Here is a 17,463-nt window from a genome sequence, read left to right on the forward strand (position 1 = left end):
CTCCCTCCCTCCCTCCCTCGCTCCCAGTAGGATGGGGGAGAGAATCGGAAGAGTAAAAGTAAGGAAAATTCATGGGTTGAGATAAAACTAGTTTAATAATTGAAATAAGATAAAATAATAGTAATAAATTGTAATGAGAAGTAAAATAACAAGGAGAGATAAATAAAACTCAAGAAAGACAAGTGATGCAAATGAAAACAATTGCTCACCACCAACCAACCAATGCCCAGCCTGTCCCTGAGCAGCACCCTACCCCCTGTCAACTTCCTCCCCAACTTCACATGCTGAGCATGACCTCATATGTTATGGAATATCCCTTTGGTCAGCTGGGGTCAGCTGCCCCCGCTGTGTCCCCTCCCAACTTCTTGAGCACCCCCAGCCTGCTCACTGGTGGGGTGGGGTGAGAAGCAGAAAAGGACTGGACCCTGTGTGAGCGCTGCTCAGCAGGAACAAAAACACCCCTGTGTTATCAACACTGTTTCCAGTACAAATCTAGAACATAGCCCCGTACCAGCTGCTATGACGAAAAGTAACACAGTCCCAGCCAAAACCAGCATACATATGGAGATTGATTACAAGTAAATTCATCAAAATTTTAGCAGGATAGCTGAGGTTGACATAAGGCTGTAATGGACCACAAAATAACTTATTTTTCCACCTGCATGCTTCCAATTTTTGCACAAATATGAGATACCTTATTATAGGTGTGTTGCATTCTGCTGAGTTTTAGCTGTATATGGAGTACAGCTATAAGAGAATGGCTACAGATATAATGGAACTAGGCAGAAAAATTCCCATAATTTCATTTTATATTTAGGGGGCATACTTGGGAGATTTCATCCCATATATCTGAAGGACAAAGTCAGTAACCATGTCATATACCAAAAGATATATACAAATTCCATAAAATATCAAAGCCATTGAAAATAAAACATATTAAAAATTGTGTAACAGCAAGAATGAATACAATTAATCCTCTCATTTTTCCACTTTATTCTACTATATTTTGTTTTCAGTAGAACTAAGGTTTCTATATCATTCCACTAGATTCTGCAACCATATGGTCAAATGGAGAACACAGTGACTAAGTGATAGACTTCCAGCCTCAACAATCTGCATTCGAAAAGGAGCAGATCCATATGTTTTTCTACTTCTCCTTTTTTTTTTCTTTTTTTTCTTTTTTTTTTTTTGTGTGTGTGTGTCCTACACCAGTTGCTACAACACTTGTCTTTTTTGCCTACAGCATGGCATTTGGGGGAGCACTTTGTACACTGAGACGGTATATGTTCTTGACAGTACAGGAAGCTTAGAGTTTACTTATTAAAAAGAGCCTATTCCAGAAGTTAGTATACTGTCTTAGTTTTCACCAGTAGCTTTTGGATTTATGCACGCTGTATAACTTGAGAATAGTTATGTATCATTAAAGTACATATAGACCCGTAAGTCTAACACAAATATTTATTCTAAGTGGGATGTATCTATTTACAGTAAACTAGTGCCAAGAACACTGTGGTCAAATTCTTTACAGGTCTAGTGTCTGAAATTGCTTGTTACACACTGCTGAGGCCCATTAAAAGTCAGTATCAATGGCATGGAGATTTGTAATCTTTTCTTTATCTTTAACATCTTATTTAAAATACTGTCAAAGTATCACTTAAAATACTGACAAAGACTAGGATCTGGACCAGCTGTTTTCACTGATCATGTAAAATATTCCTTCAGTTGAAAGAGTAATAAAACCAGGATCTACTGTTTTATAGGTGTTAGTAGTTTTATGCATATTCCATTCATACGCGCTTTGTACAGAAAATCCTTTCTGCAAGTAAAATTGCCAGACAAGAGGTGAGACTGTTCATGCAATATACTCTAATAAATGAACTGCATCGCTCCTAATATGCTTGATCACATCCAGTTTTAAACGTCTGGCATAAACAGTACTTCACTATTTGAAGGAGAATCTTTAAAGAGGAGGGAGCAGTAAGTACACTGTTACATTTATTCTCATTTGTATACTGTTTATGGGTCTCACATAAGCCTATTACTGTAAAGGGAAGAAAATCAGGCACTGATTTGGCTTAGCTACAGTAGCCCTTCTTTTTTGAGAGAAGCCCCCAATTCAATTTCTCGCTGGAATGGATTTTTCACAAATAAGGATAATCCTTCATTTAGTGTTTACACACTTGGTTACCTCTTAGAATTCTTCCCTGTCATATCAGGTTTTAAAATTTTATTTAAAATTGCCAGAATTCATTTATGCATTAGCTGGTTTTATTATAGTTATGGACGAGCTAGCATTCAACAAATTCAGCATTAGGAAAGGATAGTCATGATTTTATCAGAATATAACAGGACCCATACCCAATTTTACCTTCATTTTCTTGTGACGTGTTACTGTTCATGCAGAAATATAGTCAGTCAGCCAGCACAAAATGAGTATCTGTACTGGCAAAAAGTAAACTATTTTCTCTCACCTCCTCCCTCCCCTTCTCACCTAAAAGACACAAACACTCAGGCCCCGTAATTAATTTTATCAGAGAATACAGGCAAAAATGGATCAGAGCTAACTACGTGGCCTCCCTAAAGTATACAGGAAGATTCTGCTCACTGCACAAACTTAGATTCAAGTATATCAGTTATACTTTAAATAAGAAAGCTATAAAATGTCAGTTCTCATTAATGGAGTTTACAAATTGAGATATGCTAAAATGAAGTAAAAACAGAAGAGAAATTTACAACTGAAGGAAAAGCTTTCCAGTGGAGAACAAATACTTTAAATAAAACTTCCCAATTTGTAGAATTAAAAGATGCTTACAAGTTAAAACAACCTTAATCTATTTCATTCTACTTGAAATAAATAAATTTCCTCTTTAAATTATTGCTTTGCCAAATGCCAAAGTCAGAAATCTTAGCCTTCATCAGTGAGCCTGGATTTCAGAAAACAGCTTTTTACATTTGCAAAATGCAGCACTGAGGCAGAAGGGGACAGCAGAACCAAAGAGGTGACCTGCTGGCTCCCATTTCTGATCACAGCCTCATCTCGATTCCTCTTAATTAGGTTAGCCCCAGGGATAGGGTAAAACCAGGTCTAACATACGATAACATCAACTGAATAATTATGAATGCATGTTAAGGAATTATTATCATGAGGTCAAGACCCACAAGCATATTAAGAGAAAAATAAAAAAATGTCTCTTGACACTGTTCCAAAACTCTTGAGACTGAGGAAACATCAGTTTATTTTTTAAATCCATCCTCAATAATCCTGTACATCGCCATCAAGAATTGATGAGATTTTCTGCATTGTCTTATACCAAAAATCCATGTATGACACCACATAATAAATACACTGATTAAAATGCAAGTAAAAAAGTGAAATATCAAATATAACTATTGCACAATGGAATCACATTTGCTTACATGAGTTGGTATTTTAGCTTTTGTTTGTTTTTCCTTTTAAGGACTTTTAATGTTGCGCAACACCACAGAGCATTGAAATATCCTTTCCTGTTAGACCTGAATAAAAGCAACCCTCAACTTAGCATTTTACAGCTGACTGATTTATATCCTGTAAGGCAGGAGATGCATAAACTCTTCCTTCTGATGGCACCTGACTGCATTATTTTAAATCTATTTTACTTCACTCCAAAAGTACTGTCACACTTCAGGCAGAGGTTTAATCTGGTGACTTGATGTCGACAGAAAGCTCCATGACAGTCAAGACTCGGGCAGGTAACCAGACAGCCTTTCAGTTTGGTGACTGCTTTTTACAAAATTCTATTAAATTATTCCTAACCTGATTTAGGAGTTTGGAAATTTTGGCTCTGAGCTAAAACAGATAAATCTATAGATCCAGAAGAGATTGAATATTCAAACAAAATTATTTTCCCACGCTTAAGCACCATATAAAACACCAGGCAAAACTTGGGTTAAGTATATTCTTGTCAATTTGCCTGAGTTTGTTAGTTGGAAAGAAAGCAAGCAATTAGACCTGACTGAAATGAAAAACCTAACTTCAGGGGAATTAAATTCTTCCATGTGAAACTAAATTTTTAAAATGAAGCAAGTCAAAATATACAGAGTGAATATTAACACCCAGAATGAACATGTTGTTCAGACAAGGACAGCACAAAATTGTACAACCTCTTAGCCACGCAGGTGGCGTGGGAGCAGACAGCCAAACCATAACCCAAGAGGACTAACATACTTCAGGGAAATATTTTTTGATATTCTGAGAACATGCCCTACCATCTATGACGTCTACATTAGTAAGGGAAAAATAATGCTACCCTTGGTTAGTATTTTCTGTTTCAAAGTTATGGACGTTACTCCCGGCAACACTCCTGGGTAGGGATGAAACAGCAGTGTTTTCAGCTGGCTGGCTACATGCAGAGCTAGATGGAATAAAGCTAGCAAAAACAACTCTTGGTGCTCTTTACAAGAACCTGAGGCATCAGCTAAAATGCAGTGCCTTACTTTGAAACATGTAGCTTCTGCCAAGCTGAGCTGGCTTTTTTGACAGCACGAGTGGTGCTTATGGAAATAGACATGCGGTACATACTGATTCTAATGAATACAGCTTGAATTCCAGTTTAAAAAAGCCATAAAATCTAGAACTTGGGGATGTACAGACAAATTCAAAACAATTGCAAAACGCTTCCATCACAAACAGCTGATGAGCACATGCAGCTCAAATCTAAGTAAAAATTTCACTGATACTCTCTTTGCTCATCTTTTATGACAGTGTGCACACCTGTCTTAACCAGAAAGGGAGACTGATCTTGGCAAGCATAACCAAACTTAGTTTGCTAAAGTATCACCATGAGTAGAGACAGCAACAAGAACAGTTAATGCTTTTATCAAGCTAGTGTACAGCTATCACAGTTCAGGAGCCACAGTTCAGGAAAACTGCTTTTAAGTATTGGTAAAAATAGCAAGGTACAGCCTGAGCACAGGGTACTAGTTAAAGCTTGAGCAAGACTATTGTTGTAAAATCTAAAATGTTTAAACTTGCCATCAATGCCAGGAATTTCAAGATGGGATAGGAAATGTTTTTATAGTTGCGGTTAGTGTCTTTATCTTCCTCCCCAAAAGAGTAAGATTAAAACCCTGTATATATGAACAACATGAGGCTTAGATTCAGGTATTCAGTGGTTTTGGCTAAATAGGTTTTGGAGATCTCAGCCTCTCAGTATTGTTTGTTCTCTGATTGTTTTAGGAGACCTAACCTGAAATTTTATTTTAATAAAAATCTTTCCATGGAGAGATTTCGTTTTTAAAATCTAATGCTATCAGATATTTTATCAAGTCAAATATATTCAACCACTTCTTGCTTGAAAAACTTCATTAATTAATTCAGTGTGTCTATGTCCAAAAGTTGTGCCATTTTGACTATGCCATTTTAACATCACTCATACCATACAGTAACCCTATGATGGCTGCAGCTGTACATGTAGCTTAAAAAAATTGCTTATACCAGGACAGATTGTTCTCATTTGTAACTATTTGAATTTATGGAGTTGTGAGGTAGTTGTACGGACTCTAGGAAGTATATTGCTTTGCCTACAAAAAACTTTAAAATCTTCTTTCCAGTCAAAGTATTTTCCCTTGTCTATAAGTCTATGTGTATTGTCTTGACAAAAGCAGGCTAGTTCAGTTAAATTGATTTTTTTTAGCTGAATAGACTCCTAGAATATTTATTTGCTAGTCAGTTCCAAAATATGCTTCATACGTATTACAAAGCCCCGACAATTTTATTTCTGCTTTTAACAAAACCAGTTAAACCATTAAGTAGTAAATCCATGTTCCAAACTCTTGCCAAAGAATGGGTTCTCCAAATAAAGTCTAGAAAACTTACAGGGTTCTACGTTTATATTTGTTTAGTTAAACAGAAAAAACCCTCAACCCTCTTCTAATCTAATGAAGTTCTTAACACAGAAGCATTTGCTATCAAAAAACCCAAAACAAACATAAACCCCTTCTATATTCAGGATATACCACTGAACTCAAATGGCCTTTTTTCCACATAAGGATCAAGCTTTAAACATAAGGCAATTACTACAGGGAACCAAGGATGTCTTGTTTTGTCCAGCTGCTTACAGCAGAAAAATATAAATGAATACTAAAAATGTATTTGTGGATTACTAACTGTTCAACACCCCCGAGAAAAGGGGGAAAACCTTCATTAGAACACTGCATACTTCTATCAAGAAAGTTAAATTAACATAACTACCATAGTCGTGGTTCTATCATGTTAAAGAGGTTTTATACTAATGAAGCTCTAAGCAAAGGTTTAATGAGTTTGACCTTTAATACCTTTAGATCACAACTCTATCCAAACAAGTCCAATCAATGTAACTTAAAGTTAGATGATATTTCAGTTATAGAATTCTGAGTTTTTACTTATATTTTGTTTAAATACCCTAAACTTTTTTATTAACTAATTCATTCCAAAACCAGAAAAAAACCCACAGCCTCAGACATGAGGCAAATATGTACAGATTTGGAGAGGGTTATTCCACATTGAGGTAGAATAGAGACCTGTTTATAGTTCTTTTAGAAGTAAACAGCTACTTTAATCTGTTTTTAATTAACCAATTTAATTATCAGTAATTAAACCCAAATTATTATTATTATTATTATTATTATTATTATTATTATTATTATTATTATTATTATTATTATTAATTTAGAAAATGCATGAGTGTCTTAATAGCGATGAAGGTACACGCTTAAGAAAATAGTCTGCCATATGCTACTTATGTACCTTAAATAAATATGGTTACTTTTTCCTCCTAGGCCAGCTGGTGCGTTGGATATTGCAGCACCTTAAAAATTAGGAAAAAGTTACCAACCCTTTAGAATTGTTTAATATTTCATTATGAAAAATGTTGAAATAATGTAGTGCAAGCATGAGCTCTCTGTACCCACAGCTAACTACGGAATAATACTGGGAAGACAGACGTTTGGCTGTGTTTTAATAAAGAAAGCAAATTAGGAGAGTTATGCACTGGGACATCTGAATCTCAGTGGCAGCTGCCATATTAAAAAAAAACCCACTGTCACAGTCCAAGATTTGTTTGTACTGTAATACATTCCATCAACACATCCACAGCACATTACGGTCTTAGTAGAAAAAAGGATCCAAAAGATATATAGATAGATATATATAGGAAGGGGAGACCAAGAATGATTTACCTACACATACAGCTTAAGATGTCAACAGAGTAGATATAGCTCCAGTGTTTAAAATGCTGACAAACCTTCACTGTATCTCCTTTCAACATAAAAGGCTAAGAAACTTTAGAGAGAGGGCCTTCCTTTGTAAGGGGAGGAGTTACTGCATGGAGAGAAGGCTGTCTTTACACACTGTTAAGACAGTGATGGCAGAGCTGCCAATCACCAATATGACAAACGATGTAAGCCAAAAGTATGATAACTTTTCATTTCATTGGCCAACATGACACCCTTTTGCAGTCATATTGTCTGTGCAAATGCAAGCAGAGGGAAAGAGCGGTCCCTCTCTGGTTACATTTTTGCCCCCAAGATCAGCTCAAATTAAAGTCAAATAAGGCTTACTTATCACATGTGTTGGTACTCTCTGATATATGCATATACATGATCCCTTGCCACCCAGCGGTAAGTGATCCAAATTTCTAAGGATTTCAGAAGTAAGACTTAGGAAATACAGGATCTCTTTATCAAAGGATCCTTGATTACAATTCAGAGAATGTGCAATGTTACACAAAAGTAATTCAAATGCAACAACTATTTTGGAGAAAACAGGTGTTACCCTGGGAATGGTGTTTTTACTAGTCCCAGGCTTTCAGTGATATACTGAAATATACATTACGGGTGTTTTCACCACTCCGTGTAAATATCTGAAGGGAGGATGTAAAGACAGAGCCAGGCTCTTTTCAGAGATGCCCAGTGACAGGACCAGAGGCAATGGGCACAAACTGAAACACAGGAGGTGCTGTCTGAGCCTAGGGAGAAACTTTTTTACTGTGGGCGTGACTGAGTGTTGGCACAGGGTGCACAGAGAAGCTGTGGAGTCTCCATGCTTGGAGATATTCAAAGGGAAATGGTCCTGAGCAACTGGCCCCATGTGGCTCTGCTTGAGCGGGGAGGTGAGAGCAGATGACCCCCAGAGATCCCTTCCAACTTCAACCATTCTGTGAGTCTGTACTTCTGTGATGTCACAGCAACTGCGAGGAGAGAATACACTAAACACTATCTATATTCCTAGGCACACATCTATCTTCCCTGGCAAAAAGGGTTCATGAGACATTTGGTTCAGACTCATGTAAAAGCTAATCTGGAAATACATTTGGTAACTGTTTTCCTTTTCATTTATGACTGTTGTCACCATGACTGGAGAAACCCACTTTAGGCTCCACATTAAAGGGCAGTTTTATTTCACAGCATGATTTGAAGTGGTACATAACACTGAAGTCATTTTCCCTCTTTCCAATAATTGTGGGTTTTTTCCAGCTTTTAAGACACTTTATAATGTGTAATCTCACTGAAAACACATACTGCAGTAAAGATTATAAATCATGCACAGACATCTCAGAGTTTCTAATAGAATTAGAAGTTAAAACATACTGTCTTATCCCATTAAAATGAAAAAAAACCCTATATGTTATTTTTTCAACACAGAGGCAAAGCTGTTTCCTTTGCAAAGTTTATTTTGCATCGAAGAATTGCTGTTCCTGTCTTTTAGAATGGATGGAATAATTTTCTTCATAAATCAAGTATGCATTTATTTTCATTTACTGTATATACATAAATTAAAAAAATCAATGTCCAATATAGTGAAATTTCGCTTAAGGGATATTTGAAAAAAAATGAAAGAGGTAGCCAAAAGGATGAATAAAACTGTATCAAGTCTTCTGAACCCTCCCAACTCTCTTCAGATGGAGCTTAGCACTTTGGAAGTCAGCCTCAATGGTAGTGTCACTATGTAAGGCAAGTGCAAGAACGAGGGTCTCCTTAAAGGAGTTCAGTGTGAATTGCAACTCAGAGCCAAAGAAAGAAGTGGAGAAGAAAGAATAAAATGGTTATAAAATAATTTTGCAGTCACCCAGCGTTGAACTTTCTTACTGCTATAAGTGACACAGTATCTTAAGCAGTCCTCAGGCACATTTGTTGAAGTAGCCTCCCCAGGGTATGGCTGGATTTAGCAGAATCTAACATATCATCAAAGAAAATGGACTTTTTAAGGTAGAAATGTAGGCGTAGTTGTTTTTTTTTTTCTTCTGATATTCATATTAATAAAAGCAACGAAGACACTGGCTGAGAAATGGCAGAATCAGACTTGTAGACCCCATGCAATCGTTCTTTGGAAAGTTCCACCAGTAATTCTGGATTCTGGGTCAGCTTGGCACTACATTTATTGAACGCTTATGCCCTGCACCAAGTCACTGCAAGCAATGGCAGAGCAATAAGGAGAAGTGGATGACAGAAACTTCTTATGAGGATGGCACCTGTGGAATTACAGTAAAAATATTAAAAATATTGGCCTCCATCAGGCCAATTAGTGATAGATTCTCTTTTGCTATCCCTTTCTGACTTACTGGAAACTGTACAAACTATCTAATGGATATGATAAATCAAGGATTTGTATCTACTTTAGCATGGAATTGGGCATGAACCGCAACCACTTATTATCGTAATATAGTTCTGCACTACGAGTCTCAGCAGTTCATATTCAGCAGGTCTGACACCACCAGATCAGGTCATGAGAAACGAGTGCACAAAAGAGTACATTTGCCTGTGTAGCAGGTGGGGAGAGGATCAGAATATGTCTAATTTCTCTCTGTCATCCTGGCACAGCTGGTCTTGGGCTACACAACAGAATAATATCTGTATTCTAAGATGTTCCCTCACTCTAAAAAAAACACTAGTTTGCTGGGAAAAAAAGAAAAAAAAAAGAAAGGCTTATGAATAAGTATGCTGACAATAATGCAGGAGGATTTCCTCAATCTGTGGAAACCCTGGAAAAAAATAGTTCCGAGAACTCTTCACTGGTCTTCCCAAAACAGCATTAACATCAGTGGTCAGTGGTGGTAATTTAGATGTCAGAACTGAGACATTTTTCATTATTTATGTAGAAAGAAGCAAATATACTGAATACATATATTTTCCTGTAAGTACTACTTTTGTCAGCCAAATGCAGGGAAATTAAGCTATTTTTGTACTAACACATTCATTAGCGGGGACTCAACAATAAATAATTGCTTCACATTTGTTAGTTTGACCAAGGAGCATGCATTATTATGGTAACTTTCATATGCACAGTATTCAGTAGAAGTATTTTAACACACAGTGTTTGTCATGTGCTAGCTAATATGTATCAAAAAAATGTTTATCGTCACAGCAAACACGTAATTTTGGAGAGACAAATACCTGTCATCCAGTCACAAAAATTCAATCGAATTTTTACTATCTCCCCAGCCTCTGAATGAGATCACGCTTCATCACATCGCACTCCACTGGGTGGAGTTTATTTTGCAGTTTAGCTTCAAAGGACAAATTGATTTCTTGTAACCTGCTTGCAATATTACTCAGCAGCAGTAACCAGCAGTGGGGAGAAGCTGACTTAGCAGCAGTAAGAGCTAGGTAATTGCAGAGGTGCTACTTGTCCCTTTCAGTCAGCCTGGCTCGATGCAGTGAGCGGTACTCCTCTCTTTCTCTGTCACTGAGCCAGGTATACAAGTAATGAATTCCAGGAAAAATATGTGAACTGAAATGAGCAGTGATGAGAGGTAGTGCACTGTGGAACGGAATTGCACAATGATACATTAAAAATCCCAATAAACTGAGATCAAAAGTAAACTGCCTTTTAATTTTATATTACTGAAAATCTCTGCTAAGTTAATATTCATTTAAAAGAAAACTCACTCCTTAAAAAACTCTATTAAAACAGAGTTAGGAAGTAATAATTTGAAGCAAATGACTGTATTAAAGATCTTTGTTTTCCTAGGAAATATGAAAGTATCAAATTCAAAATACTACACTATCATCTATTAGGAAGACCACTTACACTGGATATGACCTGTTATTTGCCATAGTGGAAGGCACTGGAAAGACACTAATGCTTTTTCCCTTGCAGAACTGTGACGTACTACACAGCCTATGCTAACTAAATTATAAGCTTCTCATGGTGCCAGAGAAATAAAATTCAGCAAATGTCCATTTCTTTGTTAGTTTTAAGATGAAAACCAATAATGAAAGCAATATCCCTAATATGATAAATATGAAAGAGCAGTTCTGTGGCAGAGAGAGTTTAACAAGACCCATGAACTCAGGAGGCTTCTCTGGAGTACAGAGGGCAGGGACAACAGCAGGACTGTATGCACCAGCCACTTAATAAAATCCATATGTGCTGTTAGTGTCAGAAACTAAGGCTGATCTCAGTTGCACAGAGTTAAATCAGATCCAAATATAACTCCCCATGTCTGAAAAGATCTGACTTGAAAACTATAGAAGCAGCTGTGTAAAACAACTTTGGTGCTTGTAATAGAGGATATATTGAAAACTCAACCAGTAGTACCAAAGACACAATGTGAAGAAATACCAAATAGTAATGAGTCACGAGTCCCCACAACAGAAATGGCCTCACCTTAGTGGCAGTGGCTGAGTGTCAAGACCTAAAGTCTATTTACCACACTTCAATCCAGATTCTTACTCCGGCTGAATTTTGTATTATGACAAATAGATACTGAGTCAAACGTTACTGTCTTCCATACCAGGAGTACATCACAGATTCAGTTACATTGAAAAAGTGTGATTTATGTGCATAGCTCGCTGTATACCAGTTCGCAGAATCAAGCCTTCCATTTGCAGATATGCATTTTCCTTTTCATTATAGTGTTGACACTGTGAATGTTAACACTGCTATAGCTCCAAAAAAAGAACTGTCAATGTGACTGCTATAATCAGTTTTTTTTGTGTTTTTCATTTTTTTGCCAGAAAGAAAATCTCAATCGTGGCTACTGAAACAAACTGCAGCATTGTATGTATATGAAATATGTATTTTTAAAAGCTTAAAAGCATAAAAAAATCTAAAACTGTGTGAATCTAATGACTAAAATTTTTGAGCTATTTGAAGAAAGTTGCTGGCACACTTGTAGGTGGTCTGCATAAGACTCCCACACTACAATCTTTCCAGGCATGCTTTTGTGCTTGATTAATTAGAGAAACTAGTGAGAGGTGATACTTTTGCAGTGACTGATGTTTTCTTCTAATTAAATCAGTCTGGCATATATCTCCTTTCAAGTATTAGGTCATGAAATGTTCATAAAACGCCAACCTACGTGTCAACTGGAAAATTACAAATTTAATATTTAGATTGATGTCTTTGGTAAAAATAAAAACAGTGGGCTCTTTAATTTCATAGAAATATGGTATCATAAATTTACTCTGAGCATCATACATTAAAATAATGCTATGCAAATAGGCATGACAGTTAAATAAGGTTTTAGAATAAGACTGGTTAAATGAATAAGTAATACTTTAAAATGTCAGTCAACACACCATGAAAAAAACAAAGCTCAGTTTAATTAGGTTGGTCACTTGCGGTTTAGGTAGGAAGAGGATTTAACATGTAGAGTGAGTTAAGGCTGCCCAAAGCTTTGTGTGGGTTTTCCATAGGTATTCACGTTCATCTCAATAAAAGAATTAGTGTAACAAATACTTGCTTACATGGTGCTTTGCTGCTTATGGCACAGAAGAGCTTCTCAGGAAACTTGCTGTGTTGCTGTGTAAAGGTCAGGCACAGTTCATGGTGAATTGGAAAGAAAAAAAAAAAAAGATCCTAAAAAAATGATTTTGCTGATGAATCTGTAGTATGGTGGTACAGACAAGCTTTTTTATAGTTTGCTTATGTCAACTTATTTTGACTAATTTCTCTATAAAAGGAAAATAATTGTAGTACCAGTAGAAGTGTCTATCAGCAATCACTGGCATAGTCCAGTGGGATTGGAAAGGAAAAATAGAGAGTTTGGGGGAATATACTAGCTTGCATGGTTTGTTTTGTTTTGTTGGGGTTTTTTGTTTGTTTGTTTGTTGTTTTTTTTTTAATGTGCACAAAAGTCAAGTGATTGACAGTAACATTTTCAGCCTGACATAACTTGCCTACTGGAGACTGAAATGCATTGAAGAAAGCAGAGTAGATATAGCGCACTTGCTGGGAAGACCACACTTTTGCCTAGCATTAATGCAGAGAGTTGTCTACACTGTAGTGAAAAACAGACAGGGCTCAGTACATATTTCAAGCCTCCTCAGCTGGAATTATTTTCTGTCTCCATGGAAGATGGACCAGAAACTTACATGGTTACAAGGCTAGGCATATACCAAATCTGAACTTAACTTCCATAACCACAGGACTGAGGTATATGGTATGTATTTGTAAAACAAACTGACTGCTGCATAGCACATTCATGGCAAAGTGTGCCCACACTGCATGTTGGAAGTCTTGAGGACTGCCAGCCCAAACTACTGGAAGAGCAGACTCACTGTTCTTAACTACCATTTTCCACTCAAATTTGAGAGGAAGAGAGTAATAGATTTTGGTTTGGTGAGAAAGTAATAAGAACCTTAAGTATAAATTATTTTCATAGCCAAGTATTATTAAAAAAAAATAAACAGACAAAAATTATAATTTGTTCTTCTGTAAAAGATATTTCCCTTTTCTCTTTTGTACTTTTATGCTAAATTACCTTCTCAAATCTTCTGAAAGCTGGGATTTTTTGAATCAATCCTGAAAATCAGAAACGTTTCCACTACGAGTTTCCATCTACTTTCTTTTCATATCTACTGTAAAATATGCTAATAGAGAAAAGAAGTAGCTGCACTCTGCTCATGCAATGGAAATTATCAGCTTGTGTATATTTATTGCATTATTGACTCAGTATTTGCCAAAAGAATGTAGGCTCACGTATATTCCAGACAATCAGATACAAAAAGTGTATTTAGAAATAGGCCATACTGGAACTTTTTACAACAGGGTTTTTATTGTGGCGTTATGAAGAATTCTTGGGAGACAATAAACAAGTTGGGTATTTTTTAAGTCTCCAGAATGAATGCTATTTAGCAGATCCTGTAAAAACTGAAGAGTCTGGAAATCTACTTAGGGGTACTTAATATAAGGAACATAACAATTCTAAACCAAACGACACAAGTGTGAAAGTCATCATTACCAAAAGTGGGAAGTCACTGTGTCTAGCAAAGGACACATGTTGCGTGCTGTCAATGCAATACACAAGGTTCAAACTCACCCAGTGGTAACAGCAATGTCTTTCAGCAGCACTGACTGCTTGTATGAAAGCTGAATACAATGTCGTCTGTGTTTTTATACATCCTAAATATTACACCATTAGAACTGTACATTTATGGCAACTTCTTGTGTATCTTATATATGATTCAAGCCTATACTAATCATCAATATTTAAATGCAACTTCTGGGAGAAAACAAATCCCTTTAGAAGTTCATTTGGAACACCACAAAATGCAACACTTCCAAGCCTCTGAAATAATCAGAGATAGTCAGGTAATTCCAAAATAGCACACAAAGCTTGAGGAGGTTTGTTGTAGCTTTTTGAATCAGATGTGTATAAGCATTGCTACGGTTTATTTTTTTCAATGAGAATATAAGAACTGGGTTTTTAAAGGGTTTCATGGTACTATTAGATGTAAAGACATTGAAGCACTGGCATACATCAAGGACATGTAGCTGAAACGAACCACTTTAAACCACAGCCAAAGACAATTAAAACACTTAAATGTGCCAAATATGAAAGCTCCCCCTGCCTTCCTTCAATCTATAGCATGATAAGGCTCAGCCTTTTGCAAAACCATGTAATAAACCCAGTTGACAAACATTGTGATTTATGAGAGAGGAAGGACACTCATTTCTCAAGTAGCACAAGCAGTGAAATTCAGCATCACTTAGACAAAAAAATTCCAAAACTTTACACTACTGCACATTCAAGTCAAACAATACTCTCCCATTTTAGGATGCAAACCAAGCCTGACAGACTTCCTATTAACTTTCTGTCCTGGCACAGTAACTGTCCCTTGACTTTACGTGTGGCAACTAGGCTGAAGAGATTAATATTCTCAACTGCCCAGCCACCTAATCCCTCCTTATCTCTTTCCACAATGATCACAGTCAAAACCCAAATTCAGGTCTTTCTGTGGCCATAACAACTGCTCCAACCTTTGGACAAGTATCTATAATTCTAACTCCTTAGCATCCATGTAGTTGTACACATTATGCATACTACCAGGTTTATCATTAGTCCTTAAAATATAAAGCTAAGAATGTCTTTACAGGATTGGAGATCTAGTCTGCAATGTGTTCCTTGTGTGTGCGGCAAATAATGGAGATGAGTGAAATTTTCACAAACTTTTGAATTACTCAGTTGTAAGCAACAAGAACAAAATTAAGTAGAAATGTATATATACATAGCCACACATATGCTATATGTGTGGCTATGCAGATATATATATAGAGAGAGATATATCTATATCTATATCTATATAGATATATAGATAGATATATAGATATAGATATAGATATAGATATGCAGATAACATTAAATATATCATTTCCATATACTCCAAAAACTTGAAACAAACAAATAAAAAAGCTTACCCTTGCCAATGTCAGTGTTCCTTGTTTACATGCACTGCAGCGGACCCTCAGTTTCCCAGGTTTCACAGCTTGACAGAAATTTTTGCAGAAAACATAAAAACTGTTGTAACTATCAGCGCCTGTCAGGAAGAAAAAAAAAACAGCAAACAACAACATTTGATGTATACTGAAAATCAGTAACAAACTGTCATGAAAGGTTTCTACTTGCCTCTGTAAGTGATAAGTAAAAAACCAAGGCTGACTAATTTTAAGGCCTGAAGACAGCATTGTGATCATCTTATCTTGCCTGCTCTAGTTCTTAACGCCTTTCAGTAACTCCAGCTTCTTGATCAATAGCTATAGGTGAACTACATCATGATTTCTAGAAAAATGCATCCCGTCTTGAGTTTGAGTTTACCACTGATGAGCACCAACTGTAAGCTTTGGCAAGTGATGTATGAGATTAATTACCCCAGCTCTCCATAATTTGCATCTTCTAGTCTAAATGTGTCTAGATGCAAGTTTTAGTGAGTTCAAATTGCATGAAAATGGTTTTGGGTGAAATTTAAAAAATCAGTTTGGCTGATATCACAGCAAGAAAAAAATATTTAATTTAGCAAATTTAGTTTTATTCATGGAAGACTGGGAACCATTTCTTTATTCTTGCTGGCAGCAGTATAACCTAGCAAAGTTTGTAGACTGCTGCCAAGATATTAGTCCAAGTAAATTTTCAACGAAATGTAATGAAATACACTCTCTCCTGTGAAACTATGGAACAGAAGATGATAAGGAGAGAACTGTGTATGCCTGGGGCAATGCTAATGAATTTGATTTCACATGCAATCCTGATCACTGTTTTGAGTAAACCACTTTTTAGAATGGCTATTGTTCTTCCTTAGAAAAATGATGGAAGACTCATACAGTGGTTTTCATCTTGACTAGACATCTCCCAGTTCAGAGATTCAAACTTATTATCAGAAGTTGAACTGCGACCAGAATAAAGTTTTTAACAGTTTTCCCGATATCAAGAGGAACAGTTGTGGAGATTTGACCTATCAACAGTGACCCATCAACAGTGGTGAACTTCAGAATCAACAGCAGTCCCTTTGACATCAAAAGTTTTTCATTGTCTTCTCCATTCTCCTACCTCTCCCTACATCTGTCAGCAATATACTTTTTACGTATATATGAATCCCAACATGTTACCGCAGTAAATATTATCAGGAATAAACATGACTGACTTGCTTTATTTTCACATCCTTCACATGATAAGGGTCAGATCCTTTGTTCCACCAATGAAAATGACTATTGATTTCATGTTACAACTACTCATACGTGTCCTAACATAAATGTGCAGCTAGTTCCCAAAACTCAACTTCAGAGAATGTCATCCAAAAAACTTTGTTTGTAAGAAAAAGTATGTAGATGTCTTCAAAGAAGATGCACACTTCTGAAAGAAGAAATTTTATAACACTTTTTCAAGTTTTCCAAAAGGTAACCTACGTAAAAATACATCAGTGATGTATCGAATATTAATTTTAGTCAACTTATCTATGAAGTGTTTTCATTATGTTTCCCCAGGGAATATTAATCACTACAGCAGAACATAAAGCATAACATAATTTAAACTGAATTGTTTTTTGTGGAAAATTAACACACATTCATACATTCGCACACACAGAAACTTTTCATATGAATAAGTGCCACTCAAAAGGCTGACAGCACACTTCTCAGTTCAGTCTAAAACACAGTTCTGAGATCAAAATAGTTCAACTAAAGAGAAAAAGGCTTATGCTGAACTATTTAATATATAGCACAGAGTTGAG

At 36.2% G+C, this 17,463-nt stretch overlaps 1 protein-coding gene across 1 annotated transcript in view; it reads right to left on the reverse strand.

Moving 5' to 3' along the window:
• The window catches only part of PRKN (parkin RBR E3 ubiquitin protein ligase), a 746,949-nt gene that overhangs the window by 480,237 nt on the left and 249,249 nt on the right, over positions 1–17,463 (reverse strand). The window contains exon 5 of the mRNA XM_026844563.1: positions 15,659–15,777. Coding sequence (XP_026700364.1) covers positions 15,659–15,777 — 119 coding nt within the window. The remainder of the gene's footprint in view (positions 1–15,658; positions 15,778–17,463) is intronic.

The sequence above is a fragment of the Athene cunicularia genome (assembly GCF_003259725.1).
Source record: "Athene cunicularia isolate RWA chromosome 3 unlocalized genomic scaffold, athCun1 chr3_part1, whole genome shotgun sequence".
Lineage (NCBI taxonomy): Eukaryota > Metazoa > Chordata > Aves > Strigiformes > Strigidae > Athene > Athene cunicularia.